This window comes from Aricia agestis, chromosome 10, assembly GCF_905147365.1.
Source record: "Aricia agestis chromosome 10, ilAriAges1.1, whole genome shotgun sequence".
NCBI lineage: Eukaryota > Metazoa > Arthropoda > Insecta > Lepidoptera > Lycaenidae > Aricia > Aricia agestis.
This window is the reverse complement of record NC_056415.1, coordinates 7,227,238-7,242,620: the sequence shown is the minus strand read 5'-3', so window position 1 is coordinate 7,242,620 and position 15,383 is coordinate 7,227,238. Positions and strand designations below refer to the sequence as shown.

The following is a 15,383-nucleotide window of genomic DNA, read 5'->3' as shown; positions in this document are numbered from 1 at the left end:
ACAAATAATATTAAAATAGTTCACAGTATTTTATAATGATTTATCTGAAGCTGTTTCTAACATCCGAAATGACGCCAAGTTACTATTTTTTATTTTTAAGTTTTTCTTTTAGGCATTTATATTTTTTTACTTGAAAGAGCTCATTACACTATAACCTATAAAAAATATACATATTAGTGTAAAAAGCTTTAGTCTTTATAAGATTAGGAGTAGTTTTATACAAGTGTCCCTATTTGGGGCCAATGGGCACATTGGATGTAAATTATTCCAATTTTTGTCCACTGATCAATTTCGTATAATCTATGAACTGAAAGGTATTGAATAGCTATGATAAATACTATGGACTTCAGGAAGTTGCTATGATTGAAGATGACAGTGGAAAGATATATTTAGTCGTATTTCCTTCGCAACCTTCGCAAAATGTGTCTTTTTACCAGTTTTTCACTACTCCAAGGGGTAGCTGGCTATTGTACAACTGATACTGTTGGCCAAGGCAGTACAGAAAAGTGTCCTCTCGTATCCGTCAAAGATATGAAAAAAAAAAGAAAACGACGAGTTTGACTACCGTTTCGACCAACTGATTCAGAATTTGTTTTACATCGGCTGGATTATAATGTCTATGCGATCGGGGGAAGCCATTACAGCGTTTTTCTTCTGGGAAAAGAAAACAGATGTATTACTGTTGAAATAATGTGGACGTTAGCTTCCTACATTTTTATCAAAGCTATAACAAGGATATGCGTGGGGTCAATTCAACTGGTCAATCGGTTTTCTCGCACTGTTATACGAAACATAAATTGGTGGTAACTGGTAGGTACTGTCTACGCACATGCTGGATGTAGCAGTGTCAAAAGCATGGCGGCTGCATCATCAAAGTAATAAAAACAAGAATTGAATCAGCTCCAATTTTGGCGGCATTTGGTCGTCATTACTTGAGACATATAAGCGGTAGAATCCTGCAACCAGCAATACATATCTGTACTGCCAAACCTGCGACATGAAGGGTAACTTTCCCGAAAAACTGTCCCAACAATCGCATTGTTCTGGTGGGCTAGGATTACGTCATGAAAAAGGTCAAAGGTAATTTGAGAAATGTGTGAAAACTCGGTACATTCATAAAATATGTATCGAAAATTTTCACACCGTATGATCCCATTGGCCCCATTTGAGGACGGCATTTTTTTTAATATAAGAAGTAAAAAAAATTAAGTTTTTTGTGTTTTCCTAATAATTTTATTGGTTTCTATAAATGACTAAAGAAATTTCATATTTTCCATGGCTCAGTTTCATTTGGGTCTAAATGGGTTAATTAATAACTTAGTTTGTTCCTAAGGAATAAGAATTAAAACTCAACACTAACAACGCAACATGTTTTTGCTTGGCAACATTACCAGGAGGGGGGGGGGGGGGGAGGGGGGCGCAGCCCCCCCCAAGTACCGGCTGGCGGCAAAGCCATACGCATGTTAATCAAACGACACGCAAAATCTGCATGTTTAGTTTTGGTTAGATTAATTTCACTTTTAATAAATAACTTTGTTTGATCCTAAAGGAGAATCAAAACTCAACACTAACGACGCAACACGTTTTCGCTTGGCAACATTACCAGGTGGGGGCAACATTACTTGGGGGGGCCCAGCCTCCCCAAGTAGGGGCAGGGGCAATGCCTCCTACATATTAATCAAACGACACGCAAAATCTGCATGTTTAGTTTTGGTTAGATTAATTTCACTTTTAATAAATAACTTACTTTGATTCTAAAGAAGGAGAAGTAAGACTCAACATTAACGACGCAACACCATTTTGCTTAGCAACATTACCAGGAGGGGGGGGTTTGGGGGGGCTGCGCCCCCCCAAGTACCGGCCGGGAATAAAGCCTCCCGCATGTTAATCAAACGACACACAAAATCTGCATGTTTAGTTTTGGTTAGATTAATTTCACTTTTAATAAATAACTTACTTTGATTCTAAAGGAGAAGTAAAACTCAACACTAACGACGGAACACGTTTTTGCTTGGCAACATTACCAGGTAAGGGGGGGTTTGGGGGGGCGCGGCCCCCGCAAGTACCGGCCGGAGGCAAAGCCTCCCGCATGTTAATCAAACGACACGCAAAATCTGCATGTTTAGTTTTGGTTAGATTAATTTCACTTTTAATAAATAACTTACTTTGATTCTAAAGAAAGAGAAGTAAAACTCAACACTAACGACGCAACACCATTTTGCTTAGCAACATTACCATTATAATGATTTATAAGAAATATACCATAATTATTATACAATAACTAGATGATCGGTGAGCTTTGTACTACTTCCCTCCTAAAATAAACCTTCCCTGGACTTTCACGAATATTTCAAGACTAAAATCAGCCGTTATGGAGTTTTAGCGAGAATAACAAAATTGAAAATTAATTTTTATTTATATAGATTACTAGATGACGATTGCAACTCCGTACATTTTTCCGGAATAAAAAGTATCCTATGTACCTTTCCGGGCCTTTCAGCAAAATTGGTTTAGCGGATTGGGCGTGAAGAGATTACAGACAGACCGACATACTTTCGCATTTATAATATAAGTATGGATTGCATTATCTATACTCTGGTTTACCCTCCGGACTAAAAAGTTAAATAAACCTGTGAAAAATGGTGACACGAGGAAAGTTGTTTGCGCTCACTGATCGTCCTATATTCGTCCCCCAGGGGCACTAAAGTGGAATCGCAGTGTGTTGGCAGAATTTCATATTCGCGTCTGGTTAGAACGTCATTCGTCATGCCCCGGACGCCGATCCCGTGTCAGATTTTTGAGAGATACATTACTGGATGAATCTACATCGTCTATTTTATCGGACAACTACTAGAGAAGGCTAGTGTAGTGAGTCTTTCGTTTTTTTGTCACTATTTGTAGATTGAGAATGACTTAATATCATTCAGGTGAATATTTGCGATCTTCGTACATGCAAGCGTCCACGTCGAAAGAGAGTATTTGGCTTGGCTTGCGTGAGCTTGCGGACGCTTGTATACGATCCGGAGATTACTAAATTTTCATTTTTGGGTGTAAAGGATTAAAAATGAGAGTAGTAAGTATCGTTTTATATTACAATGAAATAGATAAAAAACAGTTATTTGAAGTAAAATGAAGAAATAAATACAAATTACGCATTTCTTGCCCAGATAAGTCTTGGGGTTTGACAAACCCGGTTTGGTGCACGGTTTATTCACGTGGTGCACGGAGGGTTAAGCTAAAACGGATTTTGTCGCGGAGCACCTTTCTTATTTCCGACGTTTTGACTACTTTATTCAAATCTACCGGAATTATATGTACTCTTAGTTATGCACTATTAGTCTAGAATACTCAAATGTAAAATACCTTGAAATGATTTTAACCTCAACGTTGCAAAACAAAATTATAAGTATATTATACGTGCAAAAGATTCACTACCATAATAGCTATGTCGGCTTTTGTTTATACCGCCGTGGGCTGTCGCCGACACACAACAGAGCCTTATTGACAGACACAAGACATGAATAAGGCATCGGGGTTCAACTGGGGAGAGCTAAGAGACTTTCACTTACCTTTTCCCCTATAATTATAATGTGAGGGCTATATTGTTTTTCACCCCCTGGATTTTTTGCTTTCTAAGTTTTTACTAGACAAAGCATAACCTTTCAGTGAAAGGTAAAATAGTAGTCATGAGTAATATTTTTGGTTTTCCGTCCTGAGTACCTGGGTGTTGATATATTTAATGAGAAGTATGCTTTGGATATTCATAGTATTAATTATTCACATGTAAAGATTGGAATGTCAATCACCTCTCTCATCATTTTTTTTTTGCTTACTTTTAAATGTGGGTAGATAGAAAAGAAAACAACACCCTAATGTCAATTAGTATACAATATGATGTTACCAAACAAACGATCGTTGTTTTGTAAACTGATACCTCCTAATTAATCGTCAGTGTTTGTGCATAGTAATTAAGTCATTATACGACGTGTAAACATATCGTTTTATTGTTGTATGGCAATTTGTAATAGTTATGTAGATTTATGTGTGTATTGATTGAATATCGGAAATAAAAAAGGGTATGAGTGCCAAAATTTACAAAATGTATTTTTTACCTCAAATGTATTCTATATGCCATCGCCAACAACCTAAATTATTTAAGCCTTAGCCTTATTTAAGTAATTTAGAATAATTGTACTTACAGTTTTCTTTAAATTGTCAATTAAAATGTACGTTTGATAAACTAATTGATAAGTAAAATAGTTCGTTTTTTCTATACAGAGAGATTTTATCGTTATGTTACTATTTCCCTCAAAAAAAAAATAATAAAAATAATAAGAAAATGAGCACTATTTTAATCAACAATTCCTCCACGTTTTGTATTTGGCACATACCCCCTTTTTTATTTTCAGTATTCAATTAATCAACTAGGCATTATAAAGTGTCGCTACAATGAAATCGTTAAGTTCAGAAACAATCAATCTTTTGTAAGCAAACATTCTTAGCTTGACTGACTGAAATTATTACAAAATATAATGTAGTAGAATATGTAGACAAATTATATTTTTGTTACTTATATGCTTTGATGACATTATTATATTGCACTAAAATCCTAGCCCCCTTACTAATAAACGTTGTATAAGCTTTGAATAGTTATACAGTGTTTTGTTCCTGTCACACAAGTGACATTTTTAATTGGATTGAAGAAGACAAAACACTGTATAAGTATTTCAAGCTTATACAGCGTTTATTAGTAAGGGGGTTAATGTATAAAGTTCCTATTTTCTGCAGTTTTGTGCAAAGACGTTACGAAGCTACGCGACGCTCCCAAACGCTACGCCGTAGCGTTCTACGAAAAAAAAAACATATTACTACGATTTTCAGTGAATTATTGATATCATATTAAACGATACCCTCCATACATTTTTTGACAGCTGTCATTATCGTTGCAATTTCCTGAAATTTCCTGAAACAATGGATGGTCACATGGTATATTGTAAGCTTTATTTAAATGCTTTATCAGTTATTACTATAGCCATATACTAAAACCACCACTATTTTCTATTTTATTTGCACATGAAGTATAATCCATACTAATATTATAAATACGGAAGTGTGTCTGTCTGTCTGTTACCTCTTCACGCTGAACCGATTTTGCTGAAACTTGGTATGGAGATACTTTGAGTCCCGGGAAATGGACATAGGACACTTTTTATCCCGAAAAAATGTACGGTTCCGAGTCCGAGTTTTGGCACAACGGAGTTGAGGGCGTCATATAGTAAGCCGTAATAACTTCAATAATATTATATTTAATATGGTATAACAATAAAACATAATATCAAAAACGTTTCCAGACATAATTAATTATAATACGGGTACGATTTATGGATAGGCTTTTGTATGATTATTCAGATGGAAACCTGTTGTGTGTTAATTGTTATTTATTGGTTTACCACTTGAATAATTAAACGTCATATTATTGCTATTTTACTTATTAAATTGTTAAAACAATATGTGTTAAAAAATAATTTGGAAAATTCCTTTCGAGTTGTTAAAACTGAATTTTCTTAGAAATTATCACTAAAAAATTGTTAGATATTGACTTAAAATAAAATAGTATTTGAAACACTTTATAAATAAAAAGAAATAATTGCTTATATATAATAATATATGTAGCTTTAAAACTTTAATAATAATAATAATCTTTATTTTCTCCTCACAATACATGTTCAAGTAGTAATATTAACAAAATTTTTGTTAGTTTATAAAATGGCGGACGAAAGGGTAGAGTGTCTTTATTGTGAAATGCTTTACAATTTACATAGATGAGAATAAACTGAGACTCGGGGGTTCCCCTAAGTCTCCAAAGCTAGTAACATATACACATACTACATATTATATAATAATATATTATAGTGTGCACCTTCAGGGAGTTTATGGAGCTCCAATTTCTATACTCGCTTACATGAAGAACATAATACACTCAGAACAGAGTGAAATAATGTGCTTTTCATTACGTTTTAGCAGACAATTTTTATTGTCTGTTTATAAAGTTTCAACAAAAAAAAATTCTTACTATCTATTAGATTTAAAAAACTTTTCGTGGGCAACTTTTTAAAATATCATTTATTCATTTACTATTAAAATTATTTTAAGCAAAAAATACAATAATATTACTTATATGGACTATAAAAATATGAGATTATTTTTGAATAACTAAGTTATCTTGTACAGTGTTTGACGCTCTAACGGCTGTACCCATTAAAATAAAACTAGCTATTTGACCGAGCTTTGCTCGGTATTCGATAAAACACGAATAAAATGACATTTTCTAAAAATGATTCCTAGCTAGATCGATTTATCGCCCCCGAAACCCCCTACATAATAAATTTCATGAAAATTGTTGGAGCCGATTCCGAGACTCCAATTATACAATGTGTCCCGACACCGGTGTCCGATCCTTTAATGTCATGATCTATGGCATATTTTATCGACAAATTGGCCCTCAAATTTTTTTTCTCTCTCATGGTTGTAAAATGGCAGCCATTTTAGTTTTTCTCGGGCTTTCACACTAATCTGACCAGAAATGCTCTTGTAAATATCCTATGAAGATAAAAAAGGTCTCATTTAATAGCTAAATTTGTAGACTATGCTTACACAGGCAATATGTTATAAATTTCGTGGAATTAAACATAGAAAAACCCAAATTTAAGAAAAAAAATTGTGTATTTTTTATTAATGGCTTTTTGTAAAAAATCTAGCACATTAAACTGGTTCTTTTTTATTTTTAAAAGATAGAGGAAGTTTTCGTCTACTATAATTCGTTTATTTCAATGTTTTAAGTCAGATAGTTTAGAAGTTATAACGATTTTCTTATGATGAGGTGGTCAGATTAGTATGAAGCCAGAGAAAAAATGTGTTTTTCAAAAGTTGGAGAAAAAAATATTTTGAAAGCCAATTTGTCACTAATATAAGCCATACATCATGAGTTCAAAATTTTTTTCTCCAACTTTTGAAAAACAAAATTTCTCTGGCTTCATACTAATCTGACCACCTCATCATAAGAAAATCGTTATAACTTCCAAACTATCTGACTTAGAGCATTGAAGTAAAAAAATTTTAGAAGATGAAAACTTCCTCTATCTATTTAAGATAAAAAAGTACCAGTTTAATGTGCTAGATTTTCCACAAAAAGCTATTAATAAAAAATACACTTTTTTTTCTTAAACTTGGGTTTTTCTGTGTTTAATTCCACGAAACTTATAACGTATTGACTATGTAAGCGTAGTCCACAAATTCAGCTATCAAATGAAACCTTTTTTATCTTCATAGGATATTTACATGTGAAGTACTGGTCAGATAAGTGTGAAAGCCCGAGAAAAATTAAAATGGCTGCCATTTTGCAACCGTGAGAGAGAGAAAAAATTTGAGAGCCAATTTGTCGATAAAATATGCCATAGATCATGACATTAAAGGATCGGACACCGGTGTCAGGACACATTGTATATAATATACATATATACAAGAATTGCTCGTTTAAAGATATAAGATATGACATGATAGCAAGTATTTACAGTACAGTGGTGCCGCAGGACATCAAATTATGGCTCGTTCATGAACAGGATAGCGCGTAGCATTTATTTAAGGGAAACAATATAATATCATGGAACTATTAGTATACCGTCTACTTCTTCTTAATTTTTAAGGCCGTTTAAGCAAAACCCTGGGATACTCCTGATATCGTCCTTTGATATTGTTACGGTACACGGTATATGGACACGTAGTGCCATCTAGCGACAAACCAGCGAAACTTACCGAGGGAACACAGACAACATAAATAGTGAGTGAAGTGAACCAGTAAAACCTGCGACTCGGCTACGACCTAGCACAGTGATAGTGCTTAGTGTTTTTTCTTAGTGCTTAGTGTTTGGACTTAGTGATTTGTGTGAGCTAGTATTAGTGAATAAAGTCTTCAAGAGAGTCACCAGGCCTTTCTCTCCAAAACCTCGAACCCTAGCACGTAACCTTATTAGTCAAAAAATTGGCGTGGCATCCTAACACCGTAGAAGTTGCAGTGGTAAAAATGAATGGTGGGCCAGTCCATTAAAAACAGAATCGATTCGAAGTAGAGAATACCTTTTGTAGAAGCTTCCACGTATTTCCAACGTAGTTAAAACAAATGTGAAAACTTCTAATTCACACTTTATAAAGTTACATTATTTATTCAGTGAATTAAAGAAAACTTTACCTTTATTTCATTACATTTAAATTAACGAATTCAAGCGAAATTCCTGTTTCAATTTAAATTAAATCTAAAGTTTTCGAATTGTGCTCTTAATAAGCTTTGATTTAAAAATGTTTGGAATTCTAAGAGTGCAAGTTGCCTTTTAATTAATTCACAGTAGCAGTATTTAAAAAAGTGATTGCTTTTATATTTAAGTTGTTATGTAATTAAATTAAAATCATAAGAAAAATGAGAAATTGTCAAGAGATAATTTTTCATTTTTAGTTTCTATTGAACGAAGAAGAAAACAAAATTAAATAATAATTGAATTGTCTGATTTTGTTTTTGAAGACGCTCTCTATAAACCTGCGTTCTTGATTCTACCAATCAAGACGAAGACAACCTTATCTCTGCTGGTCTTCCAACTTAAAGTTTGAGAAGTCATTAACCTTTATTAACCTTTCATACAATTAATCTTGGATGATTTATCACAGCGAGCCATATTTCAAAGCATAACTAACACGGCGCAATAACGACACAAAATCAGACCGCAAATTAGGATTGCGGCTGGCTTTATTGCGTAATAGCTTTCGGTCGGTCTCGTTAGTCTAAATCCATGGAGGTTCGGTCGTCAAGGCCCGTCATCCTCATAATTCTATCACAAATGCAGCTTTAAAACGTGGATGGATTAACTTTGAATGAACGATGGATGAAATAAGGCAGTTATTTTAATATTGTTTTGATTAGAACTATATTGCGCTGGTATGCCAATGAAAAGCTTTTCAGATTCTGAATATTATTGCATAGTTTTCTACAACTATACACAATTTTGTAATCATATTCCTACCGTCTAGTATCCCTTAATCATATACATTCTTAGGAAGTTTGACTTGTTTGCCAACAAATTTAAACCCAAGGCCTTATAAGTTCTACTAACTTTAGAGCACCACTAAATTCAAACTGTTTGTGGCTGTCTTGATTCTGCAATAATAATATTGTAACACTTAGGCAAAGTTTAGTGACTTAACAAGTCAATAAAGGAAGTCTGGAATTTAGCTAAAAACGAAAGCAGTTGTTACTAATTAATCTTAAATGATCAGAAACGACATCTGACTATGACGATTTCGATAAAACATGCATAAAATTCAATATCCAGATATATAAATATCCTGCGTCTTGAATTATGAAAAGTTTTTATAGTCCAATACAAATATTTTATAGTAGAAGATCTCATATACTAAACTATAGTATAAGAGACAGCCCTTACCTGTGCACGTAAAAGATAAATTCGTAGTTTAGAATCAAATAAAGGAACAAATCTATGCAGTGTGTCGTTGTATGTTCCAACTGAGATTACTGTACAATGTTGTTGCTAGCATTACGTTCCAAACAAACAATATTGATTTAAGAATTACATCCAATTGATAACTCGCCGGTGTGCAGACCGTACTTAAGCCGCTTACAATAACAGAAAATGCTCCTGATTTCATCGTTGTTTCTGTAAAATATTTGAAAACATATTTTCTTTCTTTACGACGACCATATGGCTCAGTTGGTGGGCTGTTGGTTGGCACCGAGGGAACAAAAAGTTTTCAAAGGTCATGGTCATGTGCATTAAATATGTGTATCATAATATATGTAATAAAAATCTTAAATATTATATTGTATAGTATAAAAGTATTAAATATATTTCCGTTGTCTGGTACCCGTAACACAAGTCCTACAGGTACTTAGCACGGGGCAAGACTGACTTAGAGTGAAGCGTCCATAGATATTATTTTATTCAAAGGTATTTTCTTTGATGTTTAATTTTAAAGCATGTGTGTATTTCAACAAGAGATAATAATATTATTTCGATATTTTCATTATTTTGATGTTGGAAGGAATTATTTTAGATCTTCTGTAGGAAAGTGGAACTGACAAAATATTATTAATGTTACTTATGTTACTAAGAATAAAAATGCCTACATTCATTTTCACATACTTTTAAGGCATTAATTATTGCTATTATAGCATTTAATGCCATATATAATAGACAAACAATCAAATAAAAACAATAAAAAGATATTATCATTAATTTCTCCATTCTTTTGTTTCAGATGTTGCAGTCGTAATCGGTAGTGAAGTGTGAATAGTTTAGACATAGACAGTTTAGATGTGTGAGTGTTGAGTGTATGGTGCAAGTGGTGGCATGGCGCGGAGCGGGCGCAGGGCGGCGCCGCGGTGAGGCGGGCGGGTGCGATGTGCGTGCGCACGATCCTCTTAGCGGTGGCGGTAGCGGTCGCGGTGGCGGGCGCGCGCGAGCTCCGTGTACTACAGGTAGGGTTACCACGCATATTATACATGATTATATTTAGTATTATTTCTTGTAAATTAAAAAAAACTGTAAGTATCATTTCTTAGATAATCTTCATAAAAATTTGAAATAGACATATTGTGTTAGCCGCTGAGTGTGAGTCCATGGTGTGGTGGAATAATAAATATCAGTAATTATAATATGACATTATGAAGTGAATTGCGTTTCGAAGTCTCGTGTGTTATGTATCAATCAATCGACTTCACAATCAATAAACGGAGCACAAAATATCAAACGTCTTGTTTCAAATCATTCGCCATAAACAACGCCTGCGATGAAAATTTCCATTCCGGTCACGGTAGTCGAGAAGATTCCCATTTACACTTCCATTACTGTGTTTTTGTGTGTGTGAAACTCAGTGACTGACAGTAACTTTGGTGTAACCGTAACTTGAAAGTGCCAACCCTACAGGCGGACGCTCGGAGCGTGTTCTACGTGGGCATCGCCGCGCCGCCGTCCGCCGTCGCCGTCGTGCGCGCCTTCAATCGCACCCTGAGCGACCTGTCCACCACCTACCTGGCCGGCGACTACCCGCTCTACCTGAGGAACATCACACTCCAGCCGCTATACATCGAGCTGCCAGAAGATGAAAGGTATGATGGAATTAGTTTTACTTTCATGATCTATGTGGTTCATTCTTAAGCAATCTAATGAAAAATATAACTTACTACCAAGTTGATTCATCGGTAGATAGCGGACCAAAGTAAGTCGCGTTATGATATTAGATCAACCATCTGCCTGTGTACGATGGTATGGTACCTAATCACTATTAGTTGAGGAGGGGAAGAGGGGATTTTGGGAGTAACTCGAGCGTGTCAGATTAAGCTTGCATTGGCTTCCGACATGTGTCTAGTTATCATGGTATAGAAATCAGATTTCTCACGTGGTGAGTATTTTTTTTTTGAATATTGAAATGTCGTCGGATCTGTCAGATTAGGATAGAGGATGTTTAGTTTACTCCAAAGAAGCTTCCATATAAAGCACTGACGATTCGAAGGTTAAGTAAGCCTATACGGACATTTTAAAATATAAAAAAACCTTCATATTTTCTAAACTAAGCTTCGCAGATATTTTATTTTGCTCTAAACTAAATTATTTAGTCCTTGTTGTCTAAACTATATTTATAATTTACCTAAATAAGTAATTTTCTGAATATATTTTCTTTTTCAAAATTTTAAAATGACTGCAGTTTCTGAAGCCACCGCTAAAATAAAAAAACGCTCTTATTTTTTTTTATCAGCTTTACTTAATGTACAATACCTACTAGGTCTCCATGACGCTCGAGTGACTACAACAATAGCACCCTCCCCTCCTCTACTATAATATGTTATCATACAGATTACAGACATTTTGATCTAAGCCAAGAGCCAAGTGATAAAACATAGAATCAATTACGAATTTTAAAAAAGGCGACATTTCGTATTTGGACCATAGTTTACTTTATATTCATAGCACTAGTAAAAATATCCTTTTACGTACAATTTGTGCTGTATAAAAAGCTAATGTTAGCGTTATGTAACGGTCGGTCGCGGTAATAAATCTTGAAACTGAATCGCTAAGCTAAAAATATACATTTGAAGTAATTTCTGTATTCATTTTAAAATGAAAATGTACTATGAAACGCTATGAAATATGATTATGACAAATGTAAGGAATTATCATACAAATTAGGAGACAACATGAACATAATAACACTGCGATTCTATAATTTAGCTACGAAAGCTTCAGGTGACAACTTCAAAGCCATAAGTTAACTTAACTCAGCTCGTATAAACGAGCTGAGTTAAGTTATTTATTAAAACATAACATTATTTTGAATTTGGTTAATTTGAACATTCAAATATAAAATAATACTACTGTGATTTATTTTATTTCAAAATATTATTTTACGCGAGTTTTGAGTACAGTTCCTGTCAAAAACTTGTCATATTCTATACAAAGCCGCGATTGACAACATCTGGCACTTCATTGTCAATCGCAGTTTATATAGAAAATGACTACGAAGAAAATGACGACAAGTTTTTGACAGGGAGTCAATGACCGCTACCGCCATATTTCGCCGAGTACAGTCTAATTAACAGTGTTTGCTCTGCACTCCAATTAAAAGTTCCAAACATTTACTACCTAGCTCTTAAATTTCTATTTAAGTGCGACTATCGCTATATTTTTTAACATAAAAAAGGAAACAAACGAGCAAATTACATTTCCTTATGGCAAGCGATTACAGTCACAACCAACCCCCTTCTATTCGGGTAATGAAGATGCAGTATGCTAGCATTATTTGCTATGCTCTATATCTAGCATAGCAAATAATGCTAGTACTCTGCAGCCACACAAAGTGGGTCATGCTATCTTGTAAGTACTCACCTGTATCAACTAATTAGGAGGATGTACGCGCGCTGTATAATAACTTAGTTGGAAGATAAGTTGCGTTGAGTTCTTATCTCGTACATGAATACGAGCATAGGAAACCCCCGGTAGAATCACGTGTTGGTTAACATCCTTTATCCTTCAGCGTGATTTTTCTGATCTGCAGTATTTTGAACTTTGCTTTCTATTACAAGTTATTGTTAGCCATTCTATTCTTTTAGTTTTGTTGTATCCATATTAATACCAGATATGCGAAAGTGTGTCTGTCTGTCAGTTTGTTACCTCTTCATCCCCAAACAATCAACAAGTCTTGACTCAAAGTGTCCTCAAAGTTCCGGAGGGACATGGAATACTTTTTATCTCGAAAAAATGTAGGGTTCCCGTGTGGTAAACGAATTTTGGCGCAATGTAGTTGCGGGTGTCATCAGGCGACAATAATTTAATAAATATTATGTTTCAAAATTCATCATTACTTATGCCAAATTTCATTTCTTTTGCTTATACATTACATTAACTTATTAATTATTATACACTGTAGCTCCATCGTTTATTTATGAATTAGAGAAAAGAGATATAGGATCCGTTGACCTACAGAGACATAAAAATACTAATAATAGAAATGCACTGTAACTCGTGTCCCCAGAGACAATGTTATATCAAGATGCCGAGGAAAGAAAATGCGGAATATTTCTCAAAGTTTTCACAAATAACATCTGACTTCGTCGAGACTCAGCATGACAAACCGGGCAAATATCTTCCGAATCGAAGGAATTTCTCGCATTGTATTATAATTCTGTATTCGAAAAATACATTTCTGAGTAACGACATAACAGTAAGGTGTATATTTATGTCTTTATGAAGTCTCTAATATCTTGTCTCGCACACAAATTGTTATAGCTTGTAAAATGATATTGTTAATTAAAAAAATGTTTGACTATGCTCTTATAATCCTTACTAATATTATAAACTTCAAATTGAGTGTCTGTTTATCAATTTGTCCGTTGCCTCTTCTTTCTCAAACCACTGAACTGATTTTGATGAAATATTGATTTCCGATGAATGGAACGTCTGTCAATAAAGATGTTTTACACTCTTGAATCGACATAAATCCAAGGGGCCCAATCCCCTACCCTATTCCCTTCCCTACCCTCCCCTATTCCCTTACCCTCCCCTATTCCCCTCCCTTCCCATCCTTACCCTCCCCTATTACCCTATTTCCTCTTAAAAGGCCGGCAACGCACCTGCAGTTGTTCTGATGCTGCGAGTGTCCATGGGCGACGGAAGTTGCTTTCCATCAGGTGACCCGTTTGCTCGTTTGTCCCCTTATTTCATAAAAAAAATCAGAAGCGTCCTTCTGGTGATGAAAGTTTCGATTTCATTAACCCACTTATTCGATATTTAAAAATCTATTATATTTCAATTGTTTATTTATTTCGGGAGAAAACCTCACTGTGTTTGTCAATTGTAATCTGTCCCGTGACAGTTCATCATCACTATGGTGACCTTGACCTCCTATCCTTTTTTGTTTGTCATCTAAATTCAAGTAACACGAGATAAATAAAGTAACTGAAAAGGTCTACGGTAAAATTGTTATTTCATTTTACCTTTCATTTTCCCAACATACTTTATAATTTTGTTTTTCGTATATCTTGGTATAAAGAACAATAATATTTCCTTTCTTTTTTATGCACTTACGTCATGGTTATTATACTTTTTGAAATTCCAAAATAAAGCAAAAACCAGCATTTAAATGACCATTTCCTTTATGAGATTTCAGTTATAAATAACGTCGGATATTTTATAATCCCCGAAAAAATGGCCCTGAACGATAGCTTTCGTAACGAAGTGGTACTATTAACTTTTTTTATAATTCTTATAAAATAAACCTTGAATTATTTATGTCACACACTTTCGTTAGTTATTATAATATTATTGTTACTTTATATTACACATCCAGACTTCCATACTTCTATACTAATATTATAAATGCGAAAGTGTGTCTGTCTGTCTGTCTGTCTGTCTGTTACCTCTTCACGGCCAAACCCCTGAACCGATTTTGCTGAAAATTGGTATGGAGATACTTTAAGTCCCGGGAAAGCACATAGGATACTTTTTATCACGAAAAAATGTACGGTGCCCGCGTGATAAATGAATTTTCGCGCAACGGAGTTGCGGGTGTTATCAGTACCTTATATTGTAGACTTTTAGTTTTTTTTTTTATGAAACAAACGAGCAAACGGGTCACCTGATGGAAAGCAACTTCCGTCGCCCATGGACACTCGCAGCATCAGAAGAGCTGCAAGTGCGTTGCCGGCCTTTTAAGAGGGAATAGGGTAATAGGGGAGGGTAGAGAAGGGAAGGGAAGGGAAAAGTTGAGGGTAGGGAAGGGAATATGGTAGGGGTTAGGGGATTGGGCCTCCGGTAAACTCACTCACT

At 34.7% G+C, this 15,383-nt stretch overlaps 1 protein-coding gene across 2 annotated transcripts in view; it reads left to right on the top strand.

Moving 5' to 3' along the window:
* The window catches only part of LOC121730993, a 145,888-nt gene that overhangs the window by 86,013 nt on the left and 44,492 nt on the right, over positions 1-15,383 (top strand). For both annotated transcript variants that reach the window (XM_042120272.1, XM_042120273.1), the window contains exons 2-3: positions 10,321-10,540; positions 10,989-11,170. In XM_042120272.1, coding sequence (XP_041976206.1) covers positions 10,463-10,540; positions 10,989-11,170 — 260 coding nt within the window. In that variant the 5' untranslated portion in view covers positions 10,321-10,462. The remainder of the gene's footprint in view (positions 1-10,320; positions 10,541-10,988; positions 11,171-15,383) is intronic.